Below are 17,651 nucleotides of genomic sequence, written 5' to 3'. Positions count from 1 at the left end.
TAAACATGAACTCTGTGGTAAATCAGGTATGTTAATTAACATAACCTTAGGAAATCACCATGCTCAGCTTACCTGGAAAAGTTTTAACATTTATTACTTATCGAGGTCAGAATTTGAAGAGTTATAAACAAAAACAGTTGAGGATGAAACAACAACATGTAAGCAGCACAAACAGCCACAAATTTACGTAACAGATTGCACACTGGCTGAAATGTTTGTAAAAATTATATATGAGTATGTCATATATGTATATGTATACTTTATATATAGTCTGATTTTCTTCAAACTTCAAAGATATACTAATCGGTATATTCGGCAACTAACGCCGGAACTGACTCGAACAGCATTCTTCATATATGCGAAACAAATGGAACTTAGTTTCCTAACCCAATCTCTTACAGAGCTACTATGACTTTCTTTAAGACCTATTATGGCCTTCATTCACTAAAAATTATTTTTATACTCCTAAAACTAAGCGAGATAAATAAAGGATATAGATATATAAATGATCAGGATGACGAGAAAAGTTAAAATCCGGATAAGTGTCTGTCTGTTCGTCCGTCCGTTCGTCCGTACAAGCTGTAACTGAGCAAAAATTCGGATATCTTGATGAAACTTGGTATGCGAGTTTCTAAATACAAAAAAAATTACGAGTTCGTAGATGGGCGTAATCTGACCTTTGCCACGCCCACAAATCACCTATAACTAAATCCTATAAAGTGTCATAACTAAGCACTAAATTACATAAGTTATGAACTGTAAATGTAGGGAAAAATATTTTGAAAAGTGGGAGTGGCCCCGCCCTCTAACTACTGAACTTCTGGTAAACTCCTACCGACAGTGTGAAAATGTTTGAAATCGAAAAATACCCCCTCCCACTCCCCATATAACGGTACTGTCGAAAATTCTTAAAAGCGCAATAAATTTTACCTCCGAGATGGTATGGGAAGGCGTTATGGGAGCCGCTATAAAAATTAGACAATGGGCGTGTACCGCCTATTTTTGGTGAAATCACATATCTCGGGACCCGGCCGAACGATTTCGAGGAATTTGTCTCATATTCCTATGTCACAATGTAAAAATGGCTTACTTCCCAACTTTAATTTCATTTGATTCTTTCCAGTATAAAAATCAGGAAGCAATTGATATTGCGGCCTAAAACTTTGCACTAATAATTCCATTAAAGTATGTCACCTTATGACCAAAAATTGTCCAAATTCAAACAAAACTGTTCAATCCCTTTGGACCGAATATGTGAACCCCAGTATCTATGGTTGACTTTTGACAGAAAATATCGGTCCAAGTGTGAGATATACAATTGAAATTCAGACAGAATCCTTTCCTGACATTAGTATTTCTGTGTAGCAAAACTTAGTTGAATGGGGTCAATACTTTCCTGAGCCCCCATGTACCTAATAATCATTCTCGATCTTCCATGTGACTTTAATCTAGATATACCGGTCAATATTTAAGTAATCTCAATTAAAACAAGAAAAAACGTTAACTTTGGCTGTACCGAAGCTAATATACTCTACACAGGTGCATTTCTTTTAGTAACTATGTGTCCAGTTTGTATGGAAGCTATATGCTATAGTAATCCGATTTGAACAATTTTTTCGGAGATTATGTTATTACCTTAAGTAGTAATCCATGTCAAATTTCGTCAAGATACCACGTCAAATGCGAAAGTTTTCCATACAAGCCCTTGATTCCGATCGTTCAATTTGTATGGCAGCTATATGCTATAGGTAACCGATCTGAACAATTTCTTGCGATACTACATTATTTTACGAACAATAACTCATACCAAATTTCGTTAAGATATTTCGTTAAATGAGGAAGTTTTACATGCAAGCACGTTCAGTTTGTACTATATGGCGGTTATATGCTATAGTGAGCCGATCTGAACAATTTCTTCGGAGATTACATTGTTACCTTAGAAAATAATCTATACCGAATTTCTTGAATATATCTTGCCAAATTTGAAATTTTTCCATACAAGCCCTTGATTCCGATCGTTCAGTTTGTATGGCAGCTATATGTTATAGTGGTCCGATATCGCCAGTTTCGACAAATGAACAGCTTCTTGAAGAGAAAATGACGTTTACAAAATTTCAAAACGATATCTTAAAAACTGAGTGACTAGTTCGTATATATACAGACAGACGGACGGACAGACAGACGGACATGGCTAAATCGACTCAGCTCAACATACTGGTGATTTATATATACAATTTATAGGGTCTCCGACGCTTCCTTCTGGGTGTTACAAACTTCGTGACAAACTTAATATACCCTGTTCAGGGTATAATTACAGAACATGTTTTACTTATAACTGTACATCGTTATGCCTAAAAAAATAGAATTGGGCGAAAATTTGACCTAGGCCCATATATGTAACTATTAATAGCATTTTCGAACAATCCGAACATGATTTGTGATTGTATGTGAGGTACCTTAATAAAATCCAGGGAACATTTCTTAGTATGTGGCATGATAATAATTAATAGATAAAATCTGGTCGATAATACTACAACTATGCGAATTTAGCTTTTTCTAATTTCTCAACTGATACTTTAGTTTATAAAATAGTATACGGTGGCAGAAAATCAAATCACAATGAACTCTTTAAATCTTACTAAGAAGCAAGGAGGTGTGAATCTAGGTACAAAATAAAAGTACGAATCATTATAAGATATGACAGGAGATCTAAATTCAGAAAAAATCAGGTGTTACATAAATTTCATAACGAGACATTTTATGAGCATGTGGAACAATAAAAATATTTTGACAGATAGTGGCATGCGACACAAATACTGGACATTCTTGTATATTATACATCAGTATACAATGCCTCGAGGCTGATGGTATATGCAAAGACATAGTGGAATAATTTAGTTTATGGCAGAATATTTCAACAAATAAGTAACATGCGCCAGTTGAAAATTGACATGCTGTTGTCGCTTACTTGTTGCGTCGTATCTGCTAGCCAAATTAAATTATTATGCAACATAAAACCAATTTGTCAACACAATTTGTGAGTGAACTTAAAATAAAGGGTAATACTAGTTTTCACAAGCCATATTCTTAACAAATACACAATTCATAGCAACGCAAGAGTAGCTGAGTAGTAAAATTCACCGATGGTTCTTTTGCATTGCAGATTTCGAAGCCATAATGCCGAAGTGGATGTCCTTGCTGACCAGCACTTTGCGGTTACAGTGCTAATACTGTTACTACCGAAAATCACTTTAAGTGCAGCTTTTGGCAAACATCGAAAAGTGACTGGACTATAAATACCAAACATACAACGACCACACTGGTCACAATCTTTTGGCGTTGCATATAGCGAAGAACAAAATGACAACGCCCACACATAATGAATATGCAGACATTGAACTGTCCACGCTGGAGATTGGCAGCACCAGCAATAAAACGGATCCCATTTACTCCATCAAGCCGGATTTCATAACGCAATGGTGAGTACGCAATTCCTTACTTTAACATACATTAATTGAACTCCTGTAACGAAACTTCAAACTACGGCAGGCGACAGAAAAAGGAGCGTGAAAATATTTGCAAATCCATTTTCAATCGCTTCGTCGAGCATACGGAATGTAAGCGTCTGCTGGAAGCCGCGCAATTGTACCATCCTTTCATTGGCGAGAACGGTGAACTCAACATTTGGAATGCTAATATCGATATGGATATGCTGGCAACCTATACCAACCGCAGTCTGAACTATAGCCTCTTGGAAGATTTTACGAATGTGACTACACGCGGTCCCACGCCCTCGCAAGTACTGCCACCTTTTGCGCTCTGGCAGAGCATACTGATCGCGCTGTGTCTATCGATCTGCATCATCTTGACGGTGGGCGGTAATGTGCTTGTACTGCTTGCCTTCATCGTGGATCGGAATATACGACAACCGAGCAATTATTTTATAGCATCTTTGGCCGCCACGGATGTGCTGATCGGTAAGTTTGTGGTTGAGTTTGGCGTAAAATTCAGTTGAAACTATATTCCTCTCTTGCAGGTTCCATTTCAATGCCTTTCTACACGATATACGTGTTGATGGGCTACTGGGATTTGGGACCATTGCTTTGTGATCTTTGGCTCTCTGTGGACTACACGGTCTGTTTGGCGTCACAGTATACAGTGCTGCTTATAACCATCGATCGTTATTGTTCGGTGAAGATCGCAGCAAAATATCGTAGTTGGCGTACTAGAAAACGTGTGATTTATATGGTCACCATTACATGGATTGTGCCGGCGTTGCTCTTTTTCATTTCCATTTTCGGTTGGGAACACTTTACCGGCAAGCGTGACCTCCTGCCTGGGCAGTGTGCTGTACAGTTCCTTAAGGATCCGGTTTTCAATACGGCGCTTATTATCGGCTACTATTGGACAACGCTCATAGTTCTATTTATCTTGTATGGTGGTATTTATCGTACCGCCTACGAAATGCAGAAACGTAGTGAAGCCAAACAGCGGAAAATGCAATCGATGGTGGCGCTAAGTGCAGGCGCAATGTCTGGTATGGCCGGGCATGCAGCCGGTATAGGTGTTATAGAAGAAAAAATACTGAAAACTCAAGTAGAGATCGGTGGCAACACGACGAAGGATGGTAACAACTGTAGCGGTGCGACAAAACGTGGCTCGGGTCAGATGAACCCACTTACACAAGCCGAAGCTATAAATGGCACGGCTGGCGATGGCGTTAACGAGCAGCGTCGCATTTCAGAAGGTAAAATGGAAAATGGTAAACGCGATGGTGGATCTGGTGAAACAGAGAAAAGTGAACGCTCCAGCAGTCCGGCATTCGATTCGGACGAGGAGAGTTCAGTCAATCAAGCACAGCAAATGGCAAATCAGCAAAAACTAGCCAATCTCCGCAAGCGTTCATCAATCGGCCTGGTTTTCGGCGCACAGGCCGCACTCATTGCTACTCGTAGTAAAGGTAATTTAACCCAATGCTCCATAAATTCCAAGTCCAATGAAGCCATGGCCACAGTGGCTACCGCCACATCCCCCAATCCAACACGCAGCGGTGTACTTATACGTACACAAAGCAAAGAAGAGGTGAGTGTACATACAAGCGCGAGTAGCGAACGACCTAAACGTACATCCTGCACGACACTGTCACAAATTGTCGAAACAGAGCGGCAGCTGGATGAGCAGCTCAGAGCGGAATCTACGCCACCACGGTCACGATCCAGTACCGCTACAAAATTACTTGTTGAATCACCGCTTTCACCGGTCGACATCGCGCCTATCGAAGTGCCACGTGACCAGGTACAACCGTGCTTGGTACAAGCCATACTACCACCACCCGAGCAATTCCAATGTCCCACACCTCTTTCTGACTATTCGGACCGGCCTTTGGGCGGCAACAGCAGTAACAGCGAACTAAATATGACCTACAACCTACTCACCAATCATTCCGATTTGCGTTTTATGGACGAAAGTTCCGTAATGCTAGCATCACCTACCACTAATGGCAGCGTAACCTGCTCATTGCGGCAAGCAATACCACAAGCCGCTGCTGTCATGCGTGCGGAAGTGCCGACCAATCAGGAGCGTGCCAACCAAGTCGTCACTAACCCCAAACTGTTGCAACAGGCGCTGCAAAAGGCTGTAGCTGCGCAGCAACAACAGCAACAACCTAAACCCAAAATTAAAAGACGTGCTTCCCCACCTGAAACCGGCAATCCACCCGCTCCACCCAATGGTAACACAAATTTCACACCACCAAATGAGCTTGATAATGTCGAAATTGAACGACACCTTCTTGTTTCCTACACAGGCATGGAAGATTTCGTCAAAGTGCGTCGCGAAAGCTGCATAGAAGCTATTAGTTTACTAAGCGTCAATGAGCATGCCAAGTTAATAGAGGACAAAGTGATCTCAACGGAAATACGACGCAGCTCCAGTCCGCTAGAGACGAATACGAAAAGTAAAGGCAACGCAACCACCGCCGCCACTACAGTGACGCTCACCATGCAAAATCAATTAACAACAACCATAACCACAACGGAGCCACCAGCGCAACTTGAGAAAATCGATGAACGCGAAACATTCGTGACCACCAAAACCAACAATAAGTTGGTCAACACAAGGCAGACCACAACAAGCAGCACCGATTCGACGGCGCCGCCAGCAACAAGCACTGCACAAATTGACAACACAACCTGCACGGGCTACGTTTCGGGCGCTGGCATCAGCACCACCGGCGGCAGCAGTAGCAGCACCTCGAATACCAACAACAAGCCGTCGAGCATAAAGTCACAGAGAGAAGCGAGCGGCGAAGCGGCCAGCCGGAATTCGAGTAAACGCGCCTTTATGCAATCGATTGGCAAGCACTTCAAGAGCAAAAAGAAAATACCACTGCTGGTTGGTGGTGGGCGACAAAAATCAAAGTCGGAGAATCGTGCACGCAAAGCGTTTCGCACGATCTCCTTCATACTTGGCTGTTTTGTGGCGTGTTGGACGCCATATCATGTGCTCGCACTGGTGGAGGGCTTCTGCCGCAATCCACCCTGCACCAACGAGCATCTCTATATGTTTTCATACTTTCTTTGCTATGCGAATAGTCCGATGAATCCCTTTTGCTATGCGCTCGCGAATCAACAGTTCAAGAAGACGTTTACGCGCATACTCAAAGGTGATTTTCATATGACTTAAATCTTAAAGCTTGATCTGTGCGGTAGTGAGGAGCGAATGTGTTAGAGCGTATGAGTGGGAGAGAGCTTCTGTGCGGAGAGTATCAAGGTGAGAGAAGTAGGCAGCTTACAGAGTACAACAAAGCTTTCAGCGCTTTATAAAGCTTTCAAAACATATCAAAAACTTGCGTAGGTGTCTAAAACATACATACCACTTGAAAGCTCTTAGAGCGTAATAATACTTTGTAAAATGCAAGTATGCAAGCTTTAAGCACGTGAAAGCTTTCAGTCTATTATAGTGTTTTCAGAGCATTATAAAGTTGAGTTTAAAGCTAGCAGAGCATTGAAAAAATGTTTGAAGCACATAACCGCTTTCAAAGAGTCACAAAGCTTGAAAGTTCTGAGTTGATAATTTTAGAAACTGTTTTCGAATAAACACAGTAAAGATATTTTATTTTAATTTTCTACTAATTTGTAGCGTAATGTTAGTCTAAAATTGTAAAAATCAAAATATATTTGGTGACGCTGCTTTGGTGTGAACCCTAATGAGCCCTAGGCACTACCAGTAGATAGCGTTGCCAAGTATATGCGAATATTTAAAATCATATTATTTACAAAGAAAGCGTTTCCAAAACAAATCAACTCCAAAATATTATCTGTTCGCTGCCAGGGGCGCATGAGAAGAATGTGAGGTTAAGTATAATGTAAAAAAAGACAAAATTATTTGCAAAAACTATGTAGCTTAGTATGTGTGAGAGCGCGTGTGCTTATTTGTGTATTTAACGGTTCCCTTAGTGCATTATAGACGGCCACAACAAGCGCGCGTCAAGTCAGCAGCTTGAGGTCTTCTAATGACAAGCCGACGGCGTGGCGTACGCGGGCCTTAAATCACGCTGATTTTGAATTATTTGTTTAAAAATAAAGTAAAATATTAATTTAAGCTGAAAATATATTTTTTAAAATATGTAATAAGTATTTGGTATTTGAACTGTTAGGAACAATACAAAATTCTTTGAAAATAAATAGAAATTATGCATATTGTAAGAAAATATTATATAATTAAACTTATTTAAATAGTGGCTAGCGAACACAATAACTTAATTATTAGTATGTAGGGGAATATGCAGCGTTAAGAAATATGTTAATTAATTATGTTTAACAAATTTTAGACAATAATTACTGAAGTAAAAGAGCTGCATATTTTACGTTAATTACTGCTTAAGAAAATCTCAAATAATTAATTAATAAGTAATAATTAGTTGATTATTAATTAAGTAATTAAGAAAAAAGTTGTTAAACACAGTCAAACAGTGCGACTTAATGCAATTACATAAGTGTATACTTACTGTTAACACATACATGCATATACATATACATACATATATATATACATATATAAATAATAATAATAAATTAACTGTTATTTGTAATTATCAATATGAGTACATACATATGCAACATAATTTAGTTTAACAAAATAGAAACTAAACGCATGCCAATCACACACACATACACACACCTCTATTGGTAGCTATATACATACATATGTATATACACAGACATAAGTAGCCCTCAACATATGCGTGTGTGTGCATCCGCATGTCAAAGACAAATAATATGTGCATAATAAAGCACATACAAATATCTTACTTACTTACACTTGCCTATGTGGAACAATAAATAATATTAATTGTAAACACATACAAATACACATATATATAAATATAAATATATATATATAAATAAATATTAGCTATATATAGTTATAGTTTAAGTTACAGAAATTATTAGTTTAAAGCATTGCTGTACATACCCACACACTGACATCTGTGTAAATGACAAATAATAAAATATATGAAAATAGTAATTAAATATTGAATAGCTGAATTAATGGAACATATGACAAAAACAAATATTATAGAACAACAATAATTACATTAATTACATCTTGCCAAATAATTAGTTCAAAGGCAGTTGACTTATGTTTTCACTCGAACAATATTTATTTATGCAACAACGTCTACAAGATTGCCTCAAAACAAAAACTTACGTGGTTTAGGGTATCTCTTTCGAGACCAGACATAATAAAAGAAGGCTGGCTGTCACACAAGCGATCGCAATAATTACACTTGCTTGACACTTATTTTCAATATACAACATTAAATAATAACACGAAAAGGCTTTCCTAAACAATTTGTCAAAAACTTGGACATTTTTCTTAAAAAAAAAATCGTAAAAAACTTAGTTCATCTATTTCTTTACTAGAATCTTATTCTTCTTATTCATCTTCTGAAAAAGACTAGTAACACGACGCCAAGTAATTTGTCCTATACAAGTTTAGTTCTTCAATCGAAACGAAGAGAGACTCTCTTTGGTTTGAACCAAAATCCAATATATTAACAAGTAAAATATAAAATGTGGTCCATATCGAGTTTCCTACAGACTGAAACTTAAAATTTAGTGGGGAATGTTTATTATCATGAGAAAAAACAGTTTTTGGCATTTATTTTTTGCAGATTATCTCATTCACATGTTGGCCCCAGCCACGTCTCAAATGGTCCACTCATTGAGTGAAATTTTCGATGACTCGTTCGAACGTGTGATAGCACACGATCTTAATGGTTAAACGACCTGCCCAAAACGTAAAATTATCTGCTCACCGAAGTGTTCTCTCCATAAATCCATTGACTGATGCGATGTGTAAGAAGTAGCGCCGTCTTCTTGAAACTAAATGTCGCCGAGATCACGAGCTTCAATTTCAGGCATTAAATAGTCGGTTATAATAACGCGATAACGGTCGGCATTGACGGTTACGTTCTCACCGGCATAATTTTTGAAGAAATATGCACGATGATTCCACCGGCTTACAAAGCACACCAAACCGTTGTTTATTCTGGTTGAAATGGCTGCTTTTGGTTCTCTTCAGGTTGCTATGTGGCAATTTTGCTTGTTTACGTACCCATTGAGAGAGTAATGGGCCTCATCGCTAAACTAAATTTGGCTCAAAAATGTTGCATCTTCTTGGAAATTTCAAGAGCCTATAGCGCAAAGCGTATCTTTTAAATAATAAAAACCAAAACAAGGTTACCTTTTTAACCGTTCTGAGTAACCAAAATTATCTTAGGAAAATGTGAAGAAATTATTAGAAGGCTGGTGCACAGGGCTGTTTATTTTACGTTTAACTTCCGTAGAGAATTTAATTACATTAATTTTGAAGTTTTCGAATTTCAAATGTTCGTTTGGTATGTTTTTATTTATAACAAATTATATGGAATTCAAACGAAAAGAACTTCTGAATTTTAATCAATTAACTTCAAATATATTAATTATATCAAATTGCTTAGTATTTTAAGAATTTCGCACTACAAATCTCAAAAACATAATTAAATGTCAATTCAATATTAATTTAATTATTTTAATTTAACAGTTAGAGTTTTCAAAAATACCATAGTATATTGTACTTTTAAAAACATTATGTATTCAAAGACTACAAAAAATATTTACGCCTGGACAAATCATTTTAGTTTAAAAAAACTCAACCAATTAAAAAGTTCAGTTAAAGAAAGTTTACTGCCATTTTATTATGAATATCTGGCTTAAATAATGTTTAATTACTGCTTTGCAAAACTTTGAGGCATACTAGTCTAGTCTTCTAAATATCCTCTCTCTCAATTAGGAATATAATTTTTTTTTCACATGCATTGATTTCTTTAACACTTAAAATTGACAGTTTGACAATTGACACGACATTTTTATGATAAGCGCGGCATACACATAGTATTTAGGTAACACTGTTAGAAGTTACGTATACGCCAAGTGAGATCCGCAAACAAACTATAAAATCAACTTCAAGCTTCAAGCTCATTTTTCCGCTGCTTGCGGTACATGTACGTGCAAAATAAAAGACAGCCAAGTCACAAACCGAAGGTACAAGCAGGAAAGCATAACTTTCCCATAAACTTGCAACAACTGTGCTTTTTGTTGCAAACACAAATAATGGCAAAGTCATTGAAAAATATTATTAGAGAAATCAATTAAAAGGAAAATATTTACAAATCAAAAAAAATAAACAAAAAAACAATCAAACTTAATGTTTACTTCAACAGTAAATGACAATTAAAGAAATTCAGGCAATAACAAAAATCAAAGGGGTGTGAATATAAAACAGAAACGCATTATTACAACGCCACGCCACATTTAATAACCACCACCTTTAGCTAATTAAGGCTACGGATATTCATTAGCAAACTGCATAAATTAATATCGATGTTAATTCGACAGTGATGATCGGCAAAACAACAAAAATATAGTGATGAGGAAGCTTCCATAAGTCATGGCATAAATATTTACCACTTGCATATGTCCACAAAATATTAGGCTGAGTAAATATCAGTATAGCTGTAGCTGTACTTATATACGTATTGTACATATTTATTAAGTTGCTTGATTGAAATATCTCTATACTTTATTACTTTGTATGCAATTTATGCACCTACTTCAGACTTTTATACAAACAAGTTTATATACTCATATGTATTTGTGTAAATATATACAAACATTCAATGCTGCCTACAATTATAATTACAAATGTCCATTACTTTTTGCATACACTGTACGTAATGCTAATGACAAATTGCTTGTTTATGTATGTATACTTTTTTAATTTCGTTTTTCTATCCCTTGCAAGACTTAATACCAATTTTCTATCTTTTTCGTTTTTTTTTTTCAATTTCCTTTATTTAATACGAAAAGGGAAAATGTAACAAAAAACAATAATTACAATATTAAATAAATGATTAATGATGACTATTATTAGAACAAAAGCGAGTTTGCATTTTAATTACAAAGGGATTCGCTTTTCACTCGTTTAACTTATATGAAATTTATACCATAAGCAATTTTCAAGCGCATCCGAGGTGTCTACAGTACCATCGAGGGATAGCGCCGTTGTTTATCGAAATTACCGCTTATGATGTTATATAATAAAACAACTTTCAAGTTTACTTGGAGCGTCAAATTTATTTGTCTAAATATATGATACCAAATTGGAGGAGTCTGATTATAATATACTCCTTTATACGAACTTCTAACCGATCTTATTTTTAAACTCCCGAACAGATAGTAACAACTCTCCTACATTGTGACAAAAAAGCAACCGAAAATTGTAATTAAATTCCCCGAGTAAATAATATTTCAAAAATATCTTTTTGGTAGGGCTGTCCTTAATCACTATGCCAAATATGTGCGAGATCTGTCAACCAGTTTCTTTACAGCAGTTGCCTAAATCGGTACACCTCTGTGGTGCGCTGCGCTATTTACAATGGATAAAAATAACAAGCAAGGAATTGGTCTCCAATTTTGTATTTCTAAAAAAAATTCGGGTGTGAAATCCTTGCGAATGTTGGAAAAGGCTTACGGTGATTCAAAACACTAGCCTATGAGTGTTTCAAAGCCTTCATAGATGGTCGAGAGATCGTTGAAGACATGCCTCGTTTTAGGCGACCTTCAACCTCTTCAACTGATGAAATTATTTAAAAAGTAAAGGATATGGTGTTTGAAAATCGTCAGGCAAGTGTTAGAGAGATGGCAAGAGAGCTCGACATATCTGGCGAGTCTGTTCCAATGGTTTTGGTGGATATTTTGGATATGAAACGCGTAAATAGGTTGCTTTGGACACGCTTCATCGTGCAAATTTCGATCCCACATTTATGGAGTATTATAACTGCTATGAGACATAGATTTACATATGAGTTCGACAATCATCGGATTGGTGTGAAAAAACGAGCCGAAACCAAGGGCGCCAAAATATTGAGGCGTTTGCGTGAGAACATCTCTAGAAAACGGAAGGAATTGGAACAATTCATGGATTTTACTTGACTTTATTGCACCATTGCATCGAGCCACGATTTTGATCAAATTTAAAGCCAAAAACGCAATGAATCACCGATCAATCACCGTATTCATCAAATTTGGCTCGGTGTGAGTTTTTCTTGTTCATCAAACTGAAATTGCCGATCCGTGGAACACGTTTTTAGCCGATCGAAGAGATAAAATAAAACTCGGTGAAGCAGCTGAAGGCCATCCCAAAACGTGCTTGTGAAAAGTGTTTCGAGGACTGGAAAGATCGTTCCCATTAGTGTATTACATCTTGTGGGTTTCTTTTGAAGGCGACAAAATAAATATTGATGAATAATTAAATACTTTGAATTTTATATACAATTACTGGATACTTTTTTATCACAGTGTATTAACTATTTGATTCTGATGTCTTCCACAGCGACCCAATTAAGTAATCTTAGCAAAGGAACATAGTCGAAAGTATTTCCATAACTACGATTATTACAAAGACACCAAATGCGAACCGTCTGCAGAAAAGTTATTGACCGAAGTTCCCAGTATCAGAAGAAAAGAAGAAGCAGCCTTTTCTTTAAAGAAAACTGGTAAATTATGACTGTAGAACATATTCCATCTGCTTTTCTATTATTTGCCCTATAGATAACACTGAGCGATATATATTGAGACTTAGTACTATTCTTTGAGCAAGCATCAAATAAAACAGCTTTCCATTGAAGAACTTAACTCACAAAGTATAATAGTTTTGTTCATATATAGATATATGGTTATAATGGGTTGTCAAAAAAAGTCTTTTTTTTATTGAAATTGAAATGAGTTTTTGATGACTCATGCCCAGCTCTTGACCGATGCTACGGCTGCTACTATGCCGGTCTCTTTCGACCAATTCAACGATTTTATCGCAATTTTCGACGACAGGCCTTCCGGAGCGTGGTGCATCTTCGACCACCTCTACACCAGAAGGAAAACGTTGAAACCATCGTTGTGCGGAGGAAAGGGAAACTGTATATAAACTGCACAAATTTTATTGGCGGCTTGAGATGCATTTTTGCCTTTATCGTATATACTGTAAAATATATATATACGCTAAACTCACGAACGACTTAAAAGAAACGACAATAAATCAAACACGTGTTAGCGCGTGAAATGAGCTTTCCAAAAAGGTATAGCATGACCCGATGCGACGAACAAAACTAGAACTACGCGCTTTCAGCGCCAACTAGCGAAAATACCGCAAGACTTTTTTGACAATCTATTATAAATGATCAGGATGACGAGAATAGTTGAAATCCGGGTGACTGTCTGTCCATCCGTGCAAGCTGTAACTTGAATAAAAATTGAGATATATTGATGAAACGCAGGTTCCTTAGTACAAAAAAAGTTACGAGTTCGTAGATGGGCGTAATTGGACTACTGTTACGCCCACAAATCATCATTAACCGAAAACATATAAAGTGCCATCACCAAGCACTAAATTAAGATATAAAACTGTAGTTTAATTTACAATTTTTGATGAAAAATCTTATATCTCGTGATTCAACAAACCGATTTTTACGAAATCTAGCGCGTAGAATTCTTCTATTACTCCTATGTCACAGTACGAAAATGGACGAAATCGGACAACAACACGCTATTTCCTTTATAGCTCAATTTCAAATTCCACTTGATCCTTTCACTTCCCAGTACACAAATAAAGAACAATTAATATCAAGTTATAAGAGATTGCACGTATAATGTCTTTAGTATATCCCATCTTATGACCAAAAATTGTTCAAAGCGATTTTCCTATAGAGATTTCGAACTTTCGTGTAACTTAGTATCTATATATCATTATATCTTTGTGCCTAAAAAAAATTGAGCCAAAACTTTATCTAGCCCCTTTATAACGAATATCAAGAATTTCTAGTTTCTGTGTTTTTCTTAAAAAAGTAAGGAACCTCGAAATGGGTCACCCTTTATATGGTCTTCAACGTTTTCTTCTGAGTGTTACAAACTTCATGGCAAACTTAATATAACCAGTTCTCGATATACAAATAGAACTTGAAAACCGTCGTGTTGGCATCAGAAAGATAGCAAAGGATGTCAACATTTTGGATACTGTTTTGGTTATGAAGAATTTCAATGCTATAGTCGTACCAAAAGAAGGAAAAGAGAATCACTGCTCAGCCACCTTATTCGTCATATTTGGCTGCCTCTGATTTTTTCACGGTATCCCCAATCTAGAAATAACATTTTCCAAATTTAGCGAGTTTTTAGTATACACATATTACAAACTCTAAAGACACAGACAAGAAACAACAGGGTCCTCTAATTACAGTTATGCTTAAACTCGTTCAAATATCATAAAATCAAAAGGTTATTTGATTACTTTGTCACAACAGCATTTAATAGCTGTCGTTACCTAGAAAATTGTTTATAATAATACACTCGTATTACTCAAACGACAGCCCCGCCAGCTAATTGCATAAAAAAATTAGCAAAACCGCACAGCCGCTTGCGTCTGTCAGCTTCCACGTGTTCTAAAGCCTCTTTGCGAACCGCAGTCGGTAGTTGAATTGTTGAATGCATTCAATTGCTCAGTAAATAATTTATCAATTTCCTCTGAGCTGTGATTGAGAAAGTAATATCTATCTTACGTTCATATAAAGTACGCAAATGGCGAGTAAATATTAGTTTAGAATAATATTAGTTTTTACATTTATACCACATATCACACAACCACCACATATTTGCTAATAATAACTAATAAATATTAGCTATAATATAATATGTATAATAAATAGTTATAGCGATCGACATTCCTATGACGTATTTTCGTATACAATACATATTAACACAATAATAAATCATGTAACACGCTGTTTAACCCTCTAATGTCTAATAAACGTATCACAAATGGATGCTGTAATGATCGACAAAGTCTGTTCAGTGACTATGAAAATATACGCACAATGAAAGCTTAATAGAGCGTTTCATGCTCTTCGAAAGGGAACTTTTGCATTTAAATTGCCAACTGAGTGCAAAAATTATCAAGAAGTAAAACAAATTGTCTCTCACTACCTTACTCGAAAGGTTTATCAAATGATATTATTATTTTTTTTTATCACTTTCGCCGAAGGGTTATCAAAGCCAAAACTAACAACACAAACAACTCTCCACACATATGTATATTAATCGTATATTTATAGACCTTTCTTACTATATATTTGGTCCAAAATGTGAACGTTTATTTAAGTAAGCATGTATATTCCATAGAATCATTCAAAGTATTGCCCATCTGAGACTACAACATTTTCTTATTTTTCTAGCATTTTGTGGATTTCATTCCAAAAGAAAGAACAAAGCCACTTTTGAAGCTCTGTTCTGATATGAACCGGATTCCAGTGAAGGAGTTCTTCAATGATCGGAACATATGATAGTCAGAAGCAGCAAGGCTCTTGGGCTATAAGGCGGATGTGGCAAAACTTCTCAGCTGCTGCTTTCCAAATATATAGTTTTTAACCATTATTGCAACGTTGTCATGAAGGAAAATTATTGCCTCGTATCTATCTATCGTTCTTCATTAACAGTTTCACCCAGCTTTAGTTGCTCACAATACAGCACGCCATTCTGAGCACACCAAAAAAAGTATTACCTTGACGTAATGGATATTCGATCTTGCCGTTGATAGGCTGACTTTTTGCATATAGGGTTGTCGTAATATATTCATTTTCCATCATCAGTCCCAATCCGATGCAAAAACGCCTTCGTTTTATATGCAAATTCGTTTTTTAATACCGCTTGGCTTCAATTCATATAGTACCCAATTTCCTTGCTTTGAGTGATGTTCCAAAGATTCTCTAAACTCTTCATTTGTTCAATATCAAAATCAATATTCATCGAGTAATGCTTCCAATATTTCCTTACCTAACTTTTTTGGCCACTTCGACCTACACCTCCTCGTCTGCCAAGTCAAAAATTAAATTGTCCAAAGAAATTTTGACCCCTTCGCCCAGCTAAGGCATGCGCATCATAAGCTTTCACAAAAATATGATGACTTTCAGCTAAGTGACTTTCAGCTAAGATTACATATTGATATACGAGTATATTGAAAAAGACGCACAGGGAGAGTAACTTTCCAAAGCTTGTTCGAAATATTGGAACAATGCAATACTAATCAGATTCATCTCTTGAAAAACCGTCCCTTTAAAGTATATACGTAGACCCCATATATATTCTTCAGTTTATGATTGGTTCACTATAAATCACCGATTTATTGACATTGGAGAACTTTGAATGATTTTTTGTGCGTCTCTCTTTGTTGTAGGATTCAAGAGATACTTCTGCTTTTTGTCTTAGCGCCTTATGTAATGTAAAAGGTAGTAGTGTAGTAGGAAAATCTATCGGTCTTTTGCTTCCAGTTGTTTCGTTCATGAGGAAAGCCCTAAAATGCGATCATAAAAAAATTCTTAATAATTTATTACATAACTTAAGTCAGGAATACGGCAAATTATTTCCAGTATGCCAGGGTAAGTATGTATACTGATTCTAATTGCCAGTTATTAGCCGTTTGCAAGAGCCAACTACTTAAAAGATCTTCCAGGTGCTTATGGTTCCGACAACTGACATTTTATTAGTTTATAGGAAACATCATCGAATCTTCTGGTAACTTTCGCATCGATCACTTTTTAACTAAAGAGTTTTGCTAAGTTCAAATTTCGTTTACTTTCATTATTATTATTATCTCTCTTTGGAAATAATTTCATGTTTGCGCTTTACCCACGAAGCAGATTCAACAGAGTTTACTCCTTCTGCGCCTTCTGCACTCTCTTGCTCGTTTTATATTACTATGAAGTAAAAGATAGTAAGACTTTGTTCATAATCTTAAAATTCTTATCTTATTCTTCAAAATCTATGCTGTCCCCTTCAAAGTAGTCCCTCTTTTCACTTGTCCCAACTTTTTTTCCAATCCTCGAAAGTGTTGTTAAAATCAATTTCCAGAATAGCCTTCAATACACGTAGTGATTTACGTTTAATGTCTTCAATTTACTCCAAACGGTTTCCTCGGAGCAGTTACAATTTAGCCAGTCGGAAGGAATTCGGAGTGCACCACACCTCGATAATCGAAGAAAATTGTCAAAATAACCTTGATTTTTG

The 17,651-nt window shown here is 36.4% G+C and overlaps 1 protein-coding gene across 4 annotated transcripts in view; it reads left to right on the top strand.

Moving 5' to 3' along the window:
* LOC126768033 (probable muscarinic acetylcholine receptor gar-1) overlaps positions 1 to 10,728 on the top strand; it is a 132,210-nt gene extending 121,482 nt beyond the window's left edge. For 2 of the 4 annotated variants that reach the window (XM_050485894.1, XM_050485892.1), the window contains 3 exons: positions 3,164 to 3,479; positions 3,550 to 3,977; positions 4,037 to 10,728. In XM_050485894.1, the coding sequence (XP_050341851.1) occupies positions 3,361 to 3,479; positions 3,550 to 3,977; positions 4,037 to 6,684 (3,195 nt within the window). In that variant the 5' untranslated portion in view covers positions 3,164 to 3,360 and the 3' untranslated portion in view covers positions 6,685 to 10,728. The remainder of the gene's footprint in view (positions 1 to 3,163; positions 3,480 to 3,549; positions 3,978 to 4,036) is intronic. The other 2 variants (XR_007669198.1, XM_050485895.1) reach the window with 2 other exon arrangements.
* Positions 10,729 to 17,651: the final 6,923 nt, after the last annotated feature.

The sequence above is a fragment of the Bactrocera neohumeralis genome, chromosome 2 (genome assembly GCF_024586455.1).
Source record: "Bactrocera neohumeralis isolate Rockhampton chromosome 2, APGP_CSIRO_Bneo_wtdbg2-racon-allhic-juicebox.fasta_v2, whole genome shotgun sequence".
Lineage (NCBI taxonomy): Eukaryota > Metazoa > Arthropoda > Insecta > Diptera > Tephritidae > Bactrocera > Bactrocera neohumeralis.
Note: the sequence above shows the minus strand (reverse complement) of the source record. Positions and strands in the feature narration are given on the sequence as shown.